Source organism: Apaloderma vittatum, unplaced genomic scaffold (genome assembly GCF_000703405.1).
Source record: "Apaloderma vittatum isolate BGI_N311 unplaced genomic scaffold, ASM70340v1 scaffold3138, whole genome shotgun sequence".
In the NCBI taxonomy this organism is placed as follows: domain Eukaryota; kingdom Metazoa; phylum Chordata; class Aves; order Trogoniformes; family Trogonidae; genus Apaloderma; species Apaloderma vittatum.
Window position 1 is genome coordinate 22,353 of NW_009732259.1, and position 14,144 is coordinate 36,496.

Sequence of the window (14,144 nt, forward strand, 5' to 3'; positions counted from 1 at the left end):
TTATTAAATTGCACAGTTTTAATTATTTTTCTTAAAACCTGTGATACTGACCTTTAACGACAAGTGTCTGTAGAAGTGTTGTACTCCACTGTACAGTAAAACAATCCCCATAAAATTGTTGGAAAACAATGAGAACATGACCAATAAGGTCAAGCACAGGAATAGTTATTTAATAGTCATCCGATTGTTATCTTACTTACGTTGCAGCGACATTTTAATATTAACATACTCTGAAAACATGCATTGTATGCAATAACTTTATTAGGGTCAAATAGATATCACAATATAGATTCATCCACCGAGTAGCCATAAATTGGTTACAACAATCATAGAAGAGACTAAGCTGTTTTAAGCTAAGATGCTTTCAACATTACAGCTCATACAATAAGATTATATACTGATACACTTTGATGTAGAAATGCAGATGATCAGTCTTGGTTATACAGTGTGCTTCAGTTTGTGTCAATGCATCCCATATGAGAGGAAGGGCTGAATTTCCCAGGGAGAAATCGGAACGGGCTACAAATGTGGCTCTGGCTATTTCAGGGCGAGTTCCTCTGAGCCTGGGTTATTTGGTCAATCCAGTTACATTCTCCAGTAGCACCAAGCTAGCGCTCAGAGCAGCGACAGAACAGAGGGCTATCTAACAATCTTCAAACAGCACGGACAGAAAAGTTTTCTTATTATAAGAGGGTAAAAAGGAATATTTATGCTTTGTAAGGTCACAACAATATATGCGGTTTTCACGTCTTTCTCTATTAAGCAATAGAGCATTTTCACAAGGTTTCGTGTACTGATATCTGCACCTCTGTTACCTTAGTTAAATAAATAACTTTGTAAACATATAACACAGTTACTTGGTCCTTATTCTCCACAGTTCACGTTAAAAGATTCACAAAACATCCATAGAAATAGTGATTTATAGAATGAATACTTAGCTGAGTTAAATGGAATAAACATTGGTCAGGTACCATATATACTACTGAATGCCATTTCAAGGAGAAACATTTTAGTTACAATGCATTCAGAACTTGGGTAAGCCATATATTCAACTCCGCAAAATATATAAAAGATGCATACTTCTTTTAAACATACATTTAACAAAATGTAGTGGCAGAAGTTAAGAAGTTCCATTTACACAGTTCAGACATTTGGTAGTATGAAACTGCTTATCCATGCACTAAGTTACGGATGACTTGGTTAACTGAAATAGTAGTAAAATCTTGTGAAACAGAAGAGTAAAACCGAAACAAATGCTCTGAAGAGTCACAGACAGGCAGTTTTGAAAATTTAGGTGCAATGTTACATGCATGGATATACAGAATAATCTGTAGAAATAATAGTAAACCACTTTTGTTTTTCACCAAAATGCAGAAGGAAATTCAGTTATATTATGCATATTAAGTACTACAGACTTGAGGCTACAAAATGCTTCTACCATCTTAACACATACAAAACTACCATAAAGTTATCTCTACAGTACAGACTACAACAACGACTCCAGGTCGCCACCTGCGATAAGCACGGCCCCTGTATCTGGCTAGTCAGGGGAAAAAAGGCCAACTCCAGCCCACCGGCCACCTTCTATCTGCCTCAGGAGGCACACTTAGATCTTCAACCGACACCAAACACCGCGTTGTAGTACTGATTTACGTAAAAACCCCTAAAAATCTGGCACCACTGAAACTCGAGATCTGTTAAACTCTCTACACGCGAGGGATGCAAGACCTCGTGCCTGCGTGAACCCTAAATTTGATTAGCGAAGGACGTTGGCCCGCTCTGGCCGTAGCTCTGGGACTGGCCGTATTCACCCACCTGGCCATAGGAGCCTGGCTGGTTGTAGCCACCAGCCGGCCCATAGGTGTCTTGGTTGTAGCCACCAAAGTAGCCACCTTGGTTGTAGCTGCTGGACTGCTTCTCCATGGTGTCCGCAGCGTGCCGCTGGCCCGAGGAATGCCAGCCCGTCTCCTTAAACACAAACCAAATGTTGCCTGCCCAGAGGATAAAGTTCAAGTAGCCAAAGACCTAGAGGTGGGGAGAAGAGGAGCTCATCAGGTGAGGTCTCACAGCCCAGCCTAATGTTAAGGATGCTGGGAGATGTCAAAGCTGCTCCCAGTCCACCCTTCTTACAAAACCTGCTGGAAAATTTTCTCAGCTTAGGAGCAAATTCCCAAATTCACCTCTCTTGGCTGTAGCACACAAGGTTTTGTTTTGTTCGTGTACCAAAATAAAAAAAAGGTTGTGATTTTTAGACCAATATATTTTTTTTTTTTGAAAATACAACATAGTTGAAAGAAACTGTGGAAAGACAGAATTGAAAGAATTTAATTAAAAAGAGAGGTATTAATGGGTCAAGCTGGCCTGAATGTTTTCAGTTTGTTTGCTTTTAAACATTCTGAAGACTAACTTTGCGTTGGGGGGGTTTTTGAGGCTATTTAAAGGAATCTGTAAGGTACAAACCCTTCTCTTCCTAAAGGAGTGCACAGACCCCATTTCAAAAGCATCGCAGTGAGCGAGTTAAAAGCAGCCAGACCAATGTTCGATGCACCTGGGCAGACACTTTGTTTTTGCCACATCCCAACCTACCATGCTCGTCCCGCTGCTGCTCCACGGCAGACAGCTGTCCTGAGCCAGGCTCTGCCTTCATCCCCACAAAGAACTTCCAATTAAACCGTCTCACCTACGTGGTTCACACCAGCTGACTGAGGTCAACACATGGGTAAAAGAGACAATAAAAGTCTGCAAGGTAAGGGTGAAAAGTAGTAACCAAGGTCACTTACAACCGAAGTGTTGAGGCTTGACATAACAGGGCTGCGAACGGGCAAGCATTTGTTGGACTGCTGTTTGCAGGCAGACATCAGCAACAGGACTTCGTCGGGGTCAGTCGCAATCTTTACATCGGACAGTCCTTTAGCCCAAGCAGATGAGCTCACTAGCCACAAGAACGAGAAGACCACTGTCACAATGAAATCCTAAAAGACAAATTAGTTAGAAGCATTATACTGGTGTGTCCATTGGGAAGACAAAAAAAAATATTAATTTATTAAAAATCACCAGAAAACTGAAAGTTTGTATCAGAGGAGAGGAAAAACCAAGAGCTTGTTATTTCATGGAAGGCTGTGATTGCAGAGCCACCTTTCAGAAGCATTTCACGTGCCTCATGGGGCTGAGCCCTTTGGCTGCTATTTCCATCTCCAACCTGAGGCCAGACTCTCACAAGCCTGTGGCCAGTATGCATGATGCTCAACTGCTTTGGAAACGTGGATGTTGACAGCATCTGGCTGATGAAGTGGGCTCAGTTAAAAAATACAGAGGTCTGGAAACGAGCTGGGCCCTCCTGGAGGCTGGTTCTCACCCTGGGTGCTCCTACAATCAAAACTGGGGTGGGCTTCTGGTAGGAAGCATTTCCATCTGCGGCAGCACCTCAGGGAGAACCTGAAACTGGCTAATCCTCAGCTACCAGATGCGGATTTTTCTCACCAGCTACAGGTAAGGCCAAATGTCCCCGTTTCACGAACCGTGCAGCCACTAATTATCACGAGTGAACAAATAAACAGCAAGCCTTGCCAAGCACAGAGCCTCCTCAGCTCCTCTCCGTCCCAGCAAAGCGTTTGCTCCTCATTCCCATCCACATGAAAAGAGGGGAGAAGGGGTGTCGGTCCCTCCGGGATCCAGCGCTTCCAAGGACCTCTGTTCTGAACCACTCTGCTCGCTTTTCCCTCGAAAGACTCTCAGGAGCACGCACAGGCATAAACTTCTCCTTGTCTTAGCCAGAACAAGTGGCCAAGTGACACTGTTGTTGTGTGGGTTTGGGGGGAAAGGAGGGAGGAGGTGTGATTTTTCAAGCTTTCTTGTGTCTTGCTAAAACAGAAGAGCCTTTCTGCTGTCATATTTCATTCCATCTGTCAGCCCACAACAGATGGTAGAGGTGCCAAAGTCTAACATACCACTAACTGCATCGCTGCGTCTCGATATCCCACCTCCCATGGGGGCTGCCTCCCCTTCCCCCTTACAAAGTAAAGGTGTACGTGGAAGGAAGAGAAAACAGCCATTAGGAACACGGTGCTCCGGGCTGCTATCCAAAGAAGCAATCCCTGGGAAACATCACTCTTATCTTCTAGAGGCACACCTGATATTTGGGGAGGGAGCTCTCAGCGGCACCGCAGGGATGGAGGACGTCAGCCTCCGTCACGACGGAAGAGGCACCAGTCAATAACCCAGCCGCACAGGCGAGCCACGAACAAAGGATTTCTCTGCTCACGCAGATGGGATTAAATTAACTGTGCTTGGATGCTTTCCCAAAGGATACATCCTTCTCTTTAAACAGTGCCACAATTTGTTTTCTGCAGGCCTGGCTCTGCCACCGAGCCTCGAGTTCCCCTGACCTCCCTTCACGCTGCCCAAATGGGCTCTCGTGAAGAGCGTGAAGCCCAGGAGCTGACAACTATCTTAACACCCAAAGAGACACCGGGTAGGCAGAGGCACATAGCCCAGAATAATTTTTCTTCTCAGTGAGGTTTCCAGGAAAAGAAATTATTGTATCCTAGATGTCTACGCAGTAACTGAATAAGAAGTGTTTCCTAGAAGTGACAGTCCAATTGCAATTATTTCCTAAAAACACCAGATATTATCTGAGCTGTAGATTATGATGGGATGTGCTCTTATTTGCTCTTATCATCTTTATGATGCAGAACCTGTTAACTGCCTGGATGCCAAGTCCCTGTATAGATGCTGACTGGCACAGCAGACAGGGACACACCAGAGTTTTGGGGAATACTTTTACACAGAAACTCTCCATAACTGTGAAATGTCGCTGGGTTCAAGAAACGCACAGCAGGACTCTGAGAAGAAACCACACAGCTTGTCTGCCTGCTGGCCAACAGCTTGTCAAGAAGATAGGACAGAAAGGCTAATGAAACAGCAGGATTCCTTCAGCAGGTGCTCTCACCAAGGCTACGTGGCCACACTCAGGATCTTGGAGGATTTGTTCCATCTCCTCTGTGCTGGGCAAGGAGCGAAACGTATGAATAGAGCAAACCTGTGTCTTCCTATTTATTTCAAATCTTCACTAACCTTCAGCTTTGGCTGGAACTTGAACCTCTCTTGTTTTCAAGTGGGTTTGGATTTCTGGCTGAACATTTTCACAGCTCTGGGTGGAACAGAGTTACAAGATAATGACATGCTGAAAATAAAAGTGAATTTCAAGCTAAGCTGTTCTGTGGCTTAATGTCTATCTGGGGAATTTCTCCTTGGTAATTAAAGCCAGAGTGTCTGCATACTAAAACAAATCTTGCATTTCAATGTTTAATATCCCCATAGCATGGGTGTGTATTTTTTTTCCTTTGGAACAAAGTAATTTTTGTAGTTGCTCTCTTGAAATGGTGTCTACAGATCTCTTCAGTGTGTATCGTTGTATGATTACACTATACTCCTAATTGCAAAGTTTCTTTGTCAGAGCTCAGCTGAGATACTTTGGTCTGCCTACAGGTGCCTTTGGGAAGAAGGCAAAATAGGAATGTGTAGGAGAAAGCAGAAAACAAGATTTAAGATATGCTGAACATCCAAGGAGGGAGTTTTTAAGAGACTGAAGCATGTGTAACCGAAAAAAAAAATAAATTCTTGCTGTCTTTTTCAAGTTGAAACTTGCCTTGCTGAGTCTGCCAAAAATGCCTACTTGGAACAATTTTGTATGTTATATGTTTTAGAATAGAACTGTGAGAGCCTTTTCTTTCCACGGTAGCTGGAACATTTCTCCTTGCTATCAAGCTACTGGCTTTTGCGAAATGCCCACCTTCTGAGCGGGCAGTCACCTACAGTTGCTCAAGTCTCCCAAGGGCAGTTTCAGATGCCCCAGCAGCCGTCACACTCTCGCCCAGCCAAAAGCATCTGCAGGAGCTGCCTGTTTGCCCGGCCAGGGGATGCATTTCATCTGCTCCGAGCCGGTCGATGGCTTCAGCAGCCCCCAGAGCCCCATCCCTCATGCGTCCCCGTGTGCACTCGGAGCCCTGCTCTCCCTGATAGCCAACGTGGTCCAAGCTTGCTGTAACGACCCTGGGCTGTTATGTCTGAAAATATTCAAACCTCAGCTCTGGCCTGGCTGGAGGGCACCTGGTATCCCTCCTCTCTTGCTGAACTGCAGCTGCTGACCCCATAACTGGCTTTTAGTGCCCCTCTGTGTTTCCATCTGCTAACATTCACGCTACAAAACCTTCAAATTTGACAAAGCTCCCTTGTACCTTCGCAGCTTACAAGGGAGCAACTTCTCAAATGCTGAAGTCTACAAACCCTCCCGGCCAGAGCCTGTCCAGCCCGGCAGCACTGCCAGCAGGCCTCATGGACAGCCACACAGGAGCTGACGGAGGTTTCTTTACCAAGCCGCTCAGAGGATTTGCTCTCACAGTCACAACCGACCTCAAAATTTCAAGAACCACCCCAGCAAGAGCCATAGCCCCAGCCCGGGAAAGCAGCCAACAGCAGGTTGCTGCAGGCAGCAAACGCCTTCCTACAGTGGCATTTTAGCTCTTTTTTGGTTTGAACAAGGACCCACCACAGATCTCCTGCCGAAAGGAAGGAAGCTTTGAAAGAACGACATGCTTCTTGCAATGGTGTACGGCCACGCGAGCTTGCTGCTGGCAGGGACGTGCAGAGCCCTTTGGGAGGCACCAGCGTGTACAGCAAGGTCACTGTCACTTGTGTTTCAAAAAGAACATGACAGCTCTTTGAGATGCAAAGAATTATTCATGTTGCTAATAATTTCACTTTTAACTGCAAAGGATTCAGTCTTTGTTTCTATAGGTGGCCCTTTACTCTCTTCCTATCTACTTTCTAGAAAGCAGGACAAAGGGGAGGAAATAAAACATGTTTAATCAAAGACATCTCCAAAGAGCAAACTAGGCATCTACTTAACTCACTTGGTCCACAATATATGTAAAAAACCAAATGCCTTTCTGCTTAATGTGATTATTCACAGGATTCCAGATGCAAAGGCAAGATCTCATCTTCTTAAATATAAGCATCTTCACGCACTATAAGAATGAGATAACTGAGTAATCTCCATAAAAACGAAAACCCTCTTCTCAGGGCTACATCAGTGACTTTTCTTGGCTAAATAATATTTATGCTTTTATATTAATTGACTGGAATAAAATGATTTACATTTATACACAAATGCATGTGGTTTTCACAGCCTTCCCAAAGACCAAACTGAAGGCATACAGAGACAGACTGTGGGTTTTCAATGGAGTATATAAGGGTATAGAAACTATGGAAAAAGTAAGTAGTAATTAAAAGTAATTGATTTCTTTAAAACTGTTTCTGGCTCTTGAGCACTAATGAGTCATTTGATAAACTGTCCTGCCCTCGCTGTAACTGCTGCACTGAGCCCCCAGCTCCACACGTGCCTCGGGCGGGAGCGTGCAACAACATCAAAATCACAGCAGGGGCTTGCACAGCTCAGAGACAGGTTGCACTTATCTATTAGGTATTAAATCCCTGGTAAACTGCTCCCTGCTCCTTTAGGAATTGGGAATCCAAGGTCCTCTTTCTCAGGTTTGCCCATCTAGAATGAACCCCCCAGGAGCCAGCAGGCAAGCGACGGGTGCGCGCAAAAGGAAGATTTTTATCCCCAAACCTGACAGGCAACATTAGCAACAGACTTGGTTCACTGCACAGCGAATAAAACACGCCAGTGCTAACCAACCAGCTGTGGAAGGAGTTAACGGCTTCTGCTGGAAATATTTCCTTGCCATCCTGTCTCACTTCACACCGAACATTAAAATATTTTTCCACAGTTAAAAGTAATGCTTTGCTGAGATCTCAGCGCATGCAGTTGGGTTTCCCCTCTATCTGTATAAACGAGGTATACTTGAAACATTTGTGATACTTGAAACATTTGTGACTGAAACATTCTTTGCAGGTTTCTTGTGATTTAGTGGTCAATAAATTCTTTGTAATCATATATTCTGCATCCAGCAAGCTGGTAATGCACTGATAGTGCTCTGACTGCCTGTGCAAGAATTTTTTAAAAAAACACTTTAAAATTTCAAGTGAAAGTTGGTTGTTTTTTTTTTCCCCTCTCTCCACTTCTGCTGTCATGCTCATTTTTCAAATCCTGCAAATTTGTCAGGAGGAAAGGCAGCCAGCTCTGAGAGGGTGCCACTTAAAGGCAGATGTCATCCCAGACTGAGCAAATATCAAGCCGAAAGGAAGTACAAGGCTTAAAATGGGATATATGAAGTTGCGATCAGGCACTGCAGCAGAAGCAAGGACAGATGAAACTATCCTCTTCTAACTCTTCACTAAGAGGTAAACAGTGCCCGACACCTGGATCCCACCTAGTGATACAGAAGGAGCGAGGGCAGCTCTGCCTCCTGCACTCACGCGTGCTGGGGATTGCTGGTTGGACTTGGGCGTGCACAACGCACCTCAAATTTCTGCAGCACTTTCCCTGGGAGGAACGATCTCAGGGATGAGACATACTCACACATCCGATCTGATCTATGTGTGATCTTGCTGGGTTACGTCAGTTCAGTGCAGCATCTGCCTGGAGCTGGAGGATGCAACGCCTGCCTCCCTTGCACAACATGTTACATCCCTTAGGTGAGCCCTGCAGCCGTGGGAAGCTGGTTTTACTCAAGTTTCCCTTGACCCTTAAATTCCTTCTGGCTACAGCTGCTCACTTTTCCTCTGCCTGGGGCTCTGCGTTTTCCTTACATCTCCATTGCACAGTCAGACTCACCCTCTATCCCAGTCAGGCTGTGGTGCTGCCATCATGGCACTAGGCGGCCTCCAGGGCGACCAGCAAGGACGTGGTCCAGGTGAAAAAGGGTCTTGTTTTCTAAAAATACCCAACACAGAGCTGGCAGTGGAAAGGAATTGCTGTAGCATGTGGCTAGGGCAGATGGGATTCCCCTCCTGGCAGGTAGAAACTGAGCATAACCCCGCAGCTGCTTCCCAGCACCACTCACTGAGGAGCTGCTTTTGCTGCAGGATAAACTCAGAAGAGTCTTTTTTTTTTCCTCAACAAATGAGGCTTGGTTCAAAGACTGGGAAATTGCAAACAGAGGCTTTGCTAACAGCCACCAGTTAAATTTAAACCTGTGGATTCAGTTACAATCCATTACATAGAACAAATTAAAACAATGCCTTGTTGATGCTATAGAGGATGCACTGTGCACCCTGTGACAAACACAGCTGCAGAAGCTTATCAGGAAAGTCCTGGACAATGGCAAATGGCCACAGCATAATCTGACATATTAGTATTTTTTTTTTTCCTTTTCCTATTGCTACACAGGATAACGTGGTTGGTCAGAAGAAAGAATTATTTCCCATAAGAAAATGAAAATGGAAACCAATTCTTTAATGAGACACTTTGAAATGAGATATTACTTGATATCAATTGAATCAAGCAGAAGCAAGGCACTTTATTTATTTACTATTTCAGCAGAGACCCCTTTATCTTGCCTGTTCTACCTCTCTTCTGTGAAGACTTTCCCTCCTTCCTTCACCATTTTGCAGGGAGGGAGGAAAGGCCCCAAACACCTCCACATGAAGAGGACTTGCTTTGATGTGGAATGAGAATTTTTCCTTCTGTAACAATTCATCAGTTTTGAATTATGCAAACCAAAAAAAAAAACCAACTCACATCTCGCTGCAGTGGGAAAATCTTTACCACAAAACCCCATGACATTAAGTTTATCCTCCTAGAGTTTAATTTTTTGCTTACTGTTACAGCAGCTATTTTCTTTAACAGGTAAAGCTTTTCTGCTCTGGTGATTTATTTTCCTTTCTGTTATATTTTTCTGATGCTCTTTATTGGTGGCTCTCAGTCGCTTATGGCACAACTCTCAGCCAAATGTCTGGTTTCTGTCAGTCATAAACTTCACATTTTTCTGAAATCTAGAACTAACTCTTTGTATCAGTCCTCGCTAAACTCACAAGGACCTCAGAGAAATATTTCTTCTACCTTAGTGAAACCTCATCCTTGCAGTCATGGAGGAGAAGGTTGCTTGCAGAAGGGAGAGTGAGGCAGCCCTACAGCCTGCAGATGCAGAGACCCGGCCCAACTTCAGCACAGCGATGGATCAGCTCGCAGCTGCCTCGCCAGACCAAGGGCTGTATCACAGGTGTGATGCACTGACAGGTAATGGAAAATGAATGCACTTAGTTTTTATCAAAAACCTTCAGGAATGGGTAAAAAAAAATAATAAAGGCACAATGGCCACAGCTTGCTGTGTACACTGAATGATAACTGGAAGGTGGGTAGCCTCATAAACCAATGCGGAGACACAAACATACCAGGAGTTCATGGTAATACTGGAAAACCAGCCACATAATTCTCCAAAGCAAAACAATTTGGGACTAAGTAGCAAAAAACAATCTCCCTGGCTAAGCCTTGGTCAGGGACACAGTTCATTCATCTGCTAGGATGATGCCCAAGACCTCCTCTTCCCTTTTTTTTCCTCACCAGTGAAGCTCTGCTGTCACAGATGGATGGCTTGGACCCCAATCCTGCAACATGCTCATTATTTGGTTGAGCATCATCACTGCAAGCAGTGGGATAGAAGCAGGGAATCCCAAAGTACATACAAGATTAGAGCTAAACTCCAACTGCATGTTGTCTGTTACCCTTGACGTTAAAAGTTTAAATTACCATTAAGATTAAAAACACAGGTGAACGCAGAGATGCTTTGGGCATCGGGCCACTTGGATTTCCCAGACCACGTCACAGCTTCAACCATCAAAAAAGCAAGAGATTAAGACCTATGTCTGAAAATGCTGCAAATGCACACTTACAATTAGAGGCCCTCTGTTGTTTTCACGGTACTTGTTCTGGAAGAAGATGTAAACCACAGTGGCAGCCAGCGAGTAGAGGAAGGCGAAGACGGCAATGGTGACGAAGAATTCCGCTGAAGAAGAGAAGTCCCCTATCAAGGAGAGCTTTTCTCGGCGCTTGCCTTCACAAGTGGGAGCATCGAAATTCACTTGATGCAATCTGGAAAACATCCCAAAGAAAAGTAGGTGAAGTATAGAAAGAATAAATTGTTACCTGAGTAAAGATTTAAATACATTTGCTCTGTCTCCCTATCTCATTCCTGATGCGCATTCATCTCCCGCTTGAATTACTGGCCCTGTGTAAGTCTTGTGGGCTGTGCTCTTCAGAGCTGCTCGTACACGTGAGGTTCCTTCCAGGGGAGCATCTAGGCGAGAATGAGGACCTGAACACATCTTTTAATCAGTCTCAGAGAAAAGTTGATGTTCCAATGGTTAGGCAAAGCCCCTCCTCCCCTCCTCTCTGGGGTTTTGCCATGGCAACAACTGAAAAAGGATAACATGAGAAACAATTTGATTCTCAAATTCTTACAACCAAGGTGGCAGAAAACAGGTCTTACCCTCTATCTTAAGGCCACAGGATATCTGTGTTTGGAAGCTAACAACTTCCTTATGCAAAATGGCTTGCTGCACAGCTACCTGTGGCTGTTAGCCCATGACACTGGGAGCCATAGAGTGCCTCTGCATCAAAAGCTTTTAAACCCAAGCTGCAGCAGAAATGCACGACTCGGGCCAAAGAAACAGTCCACATGCCCTGGTTTAAGCAATCAAAGCCCTAACCTTGTACTCACACAGCATCTGCAATCAGCGACTGAGCTAATAGAGTTGTGCTTCTCTCTGGAAGTTCCTGCCACACTTTTCTTTGCTCCAACAATTTTAATTTCTGATTCAGAAAGGGAAAGGGGATCCTTGGAAGGGGTACTTTGGCAGGTCCTGTTACAGATTAGCATCGGGGGATACATGGGGCCTGATGAGGGATCATGCTGTTCTGCTCTGTGTGGGGAGAGTGGAGGGGGTGAAGGCAGCAGCAAGTGAACAGAGCTATTAAAGAAGTTACGATCTGGTGCAGAGAAAGGATGAGGCCTTCTGGGAGACATTCCTCTGCTCAAGGGCAAGTAATGTGTGCAACAGTGAGCCAACGGCAGTAGCAGCCACGAATATATCATTAAATAAAAAGTTAGGTCCCCAGAGCAAAACAAAGTACCCGCAGTAGAAATCACAGGAGACGGATTAATGGACTTTGGAGGATTGCATGACTTTTTGCTTTTCCTGGCCCAAACTAAATGTACCCGAATATGTAGGCAGAACCTTTTCATCAGTGGCTGATGCATAACGCCGGTTATTTGCTTCAGGCGTTTTCTTCCCTGAGCTTCTGTCCCTGTAGTAGTGGTGGGATGAAAACAAGAAACGCGTCTGCCTAGACTGCGGAGATGAGCAGCGGCTCAGCCGCCCCCCCCACGCGAACACAGCAAGTCTGATGAAAAGTGAGCACATGAGAGAGACTCGAACGCTCATGATCAGACAGTTTCCTGACTCGGTTTCAAACCTTCCTGGCATCAGCGCACACACGCTGTTCGTCAGGGCTTATTGTTCTTTCCTAAAGAGGAGGGGTAAAAGAGGGAAGGAAGACTTCCTAGTGCCTGTCATGCCAATTTTTCAGCCTGGAGAGAAAGTGGTTTTGCTGTAACCATCACCAGGATTATGGAAAGATTCAAAATGCATGACTTGCATGGTCTGAAGCAAAAACTTTCTCTGCTTTCCTCACGCTCAGCTGCCTGGGTGCTCTACTGACACGGAAAGAAACCGGGAATTTGGTTCAAAACCCCCTGAACACAGGGGGGAGCCGCTGTGGAGTTTTGGATCAGGAAGAAATTTGTCCCTCTTTCTCAGGGGGAACACAATGCTTTGTAGCCAGAGTCTGTGCTCATGTCCTCTTCAGGTCTATTTTGGGCTTGAGCCTGGGTTCAAGCCAGGTTTCGCATCCCAACCAGCCCATGGGGCAAGGAGGACACCCGTGATGGTGTGCAGAGCCAGAGCTGGGGATCACCCTGTGCTCCCCTCCAGTCAGGGGCTCCCTGTCAGCCCAGACTTTGCAACTCGACACAGAGGCATGCAAGGTTGGGGTGTTATTTATTTAATTTTCTCCTATCCCTCCCCCCCAAATTTTTAAATAGCATTTAAATAATTGTGGTTAAATAGTTAAATAATTATCCATATTTGCTGTATTTGAATGGCCACACCCAAGTACCACAGCTGATTTTTTTAAGGGCCCCACTGTGGGATGCAGTATCTGCTTTTCTAGCCAAGCACAGTGAGAACGATCTGGCCCCTCCCAAGAAAGCCAGGCTTTGCTGCCGACTGCTTTGGGGAGGAAAAAAACCCAAACCAACGAAAACAAACAAGGCAATTCTGCATTTATTTTGTCATGTAAACCACATCTTTAGGGTGGTTGGTTTTTTTCTCCCCTGGAGTCCTAAAATAGCACACCGGGCAATGCATGGTGTTGCAAGCAGCAGGTTGAACTCCTGCGCATACCAAAGATGAAATAACTTCAGGAATGTCTCTGTCAAGATTTAGACAGGAGTTGCTTCCCACCTCCTGCACCTCTGACTGGCCTCTACCACCACAGCCTCATCCAGCCTAATCACCAACAACCCATCAGTCTTTCTGAAACACAGTAAAGTAATAGAGGCCACTTTCCTTTTCTATTCCCTTTTCCCTGACTGCACCTTAGTTCTGAATCACGATAAGCCGGAAAAAAAAAAAATCACATATTAACGTCTCACTCGTATCTTCCCATCAGTTCTTTTGTGGCCGAGCATCTGTCAGGGATACCAGATCACAGAAGCCTCGTTCCATCAGGTTATTTTTATTCAGTTTTTTCTTTTCAGACTTTGCTAGCCTCTAAGAGGATGTGCAGCAATTGGTGCCTCTGAGAGCTGCCTCACCTCTGCCCAAACAACTGAATCTCAGTTGTGCAAAGGACCCCAAAATAGATCATGACTCAGACCTGGGCAGAGGAGATGGTGGCAGGGAACAGAAGTGAGCCAAGCCCTGGGGTGGTTAGGGTGGATGCTCACTTCTCAAGATACATCTGAAAAGTTTCTTTAGAGCAGGGGAGAATCAGTTTCAGAAAATCCAGTTTTCTTAATCGAAACCTCTTTGATCTGGAACGGCATCTCAGACAGAAAGCTCTGTTTTTTCCACCTGTGTTGCTGAGTCAGCCTTTCTAGGGGCAGGATGGCTTGGTGATGACTAACAGAAAATTAATTGCCTCTACCTCTGCCTCCCACTGTTGATGTAATTCTACCTGT

The 14,144-nt window shown here is 45.0% G+C and overlaps 1 protein-coding gene across 1 annotated transcript in view; it reads right to left on the reverse strand.

Moving 5' to 3' along the window:
- Positions 1-243: 243 nt before the first annotated feature.
- The window catches only part of SYNPR (synaptoporin), a 43,053-nt gene continuing 29,152 nt past the window's right edge, over positions 244-14,144 (reverse strand). Inside the window, exons 3-5 of the mRNA XM_009875439.1 lie at positions 10,795-10,993; positions 2,781-2,972; positions 244-2,025 (exon numbers count right to left, since the gene is read on the reverse strand). Coding sequence (XP_009873741.1) covers positions 1,747-2,025; positions 2,781-2,972; positions 10,795-10,993 — 670 coding nt within the window. The 3' untranslated portion in view covers positions 244-1,746. The remainder of the gene's footprint in view (positions 2,026-2,780; positions 2,973-10,794; positions 10,994-14,144) is intronic.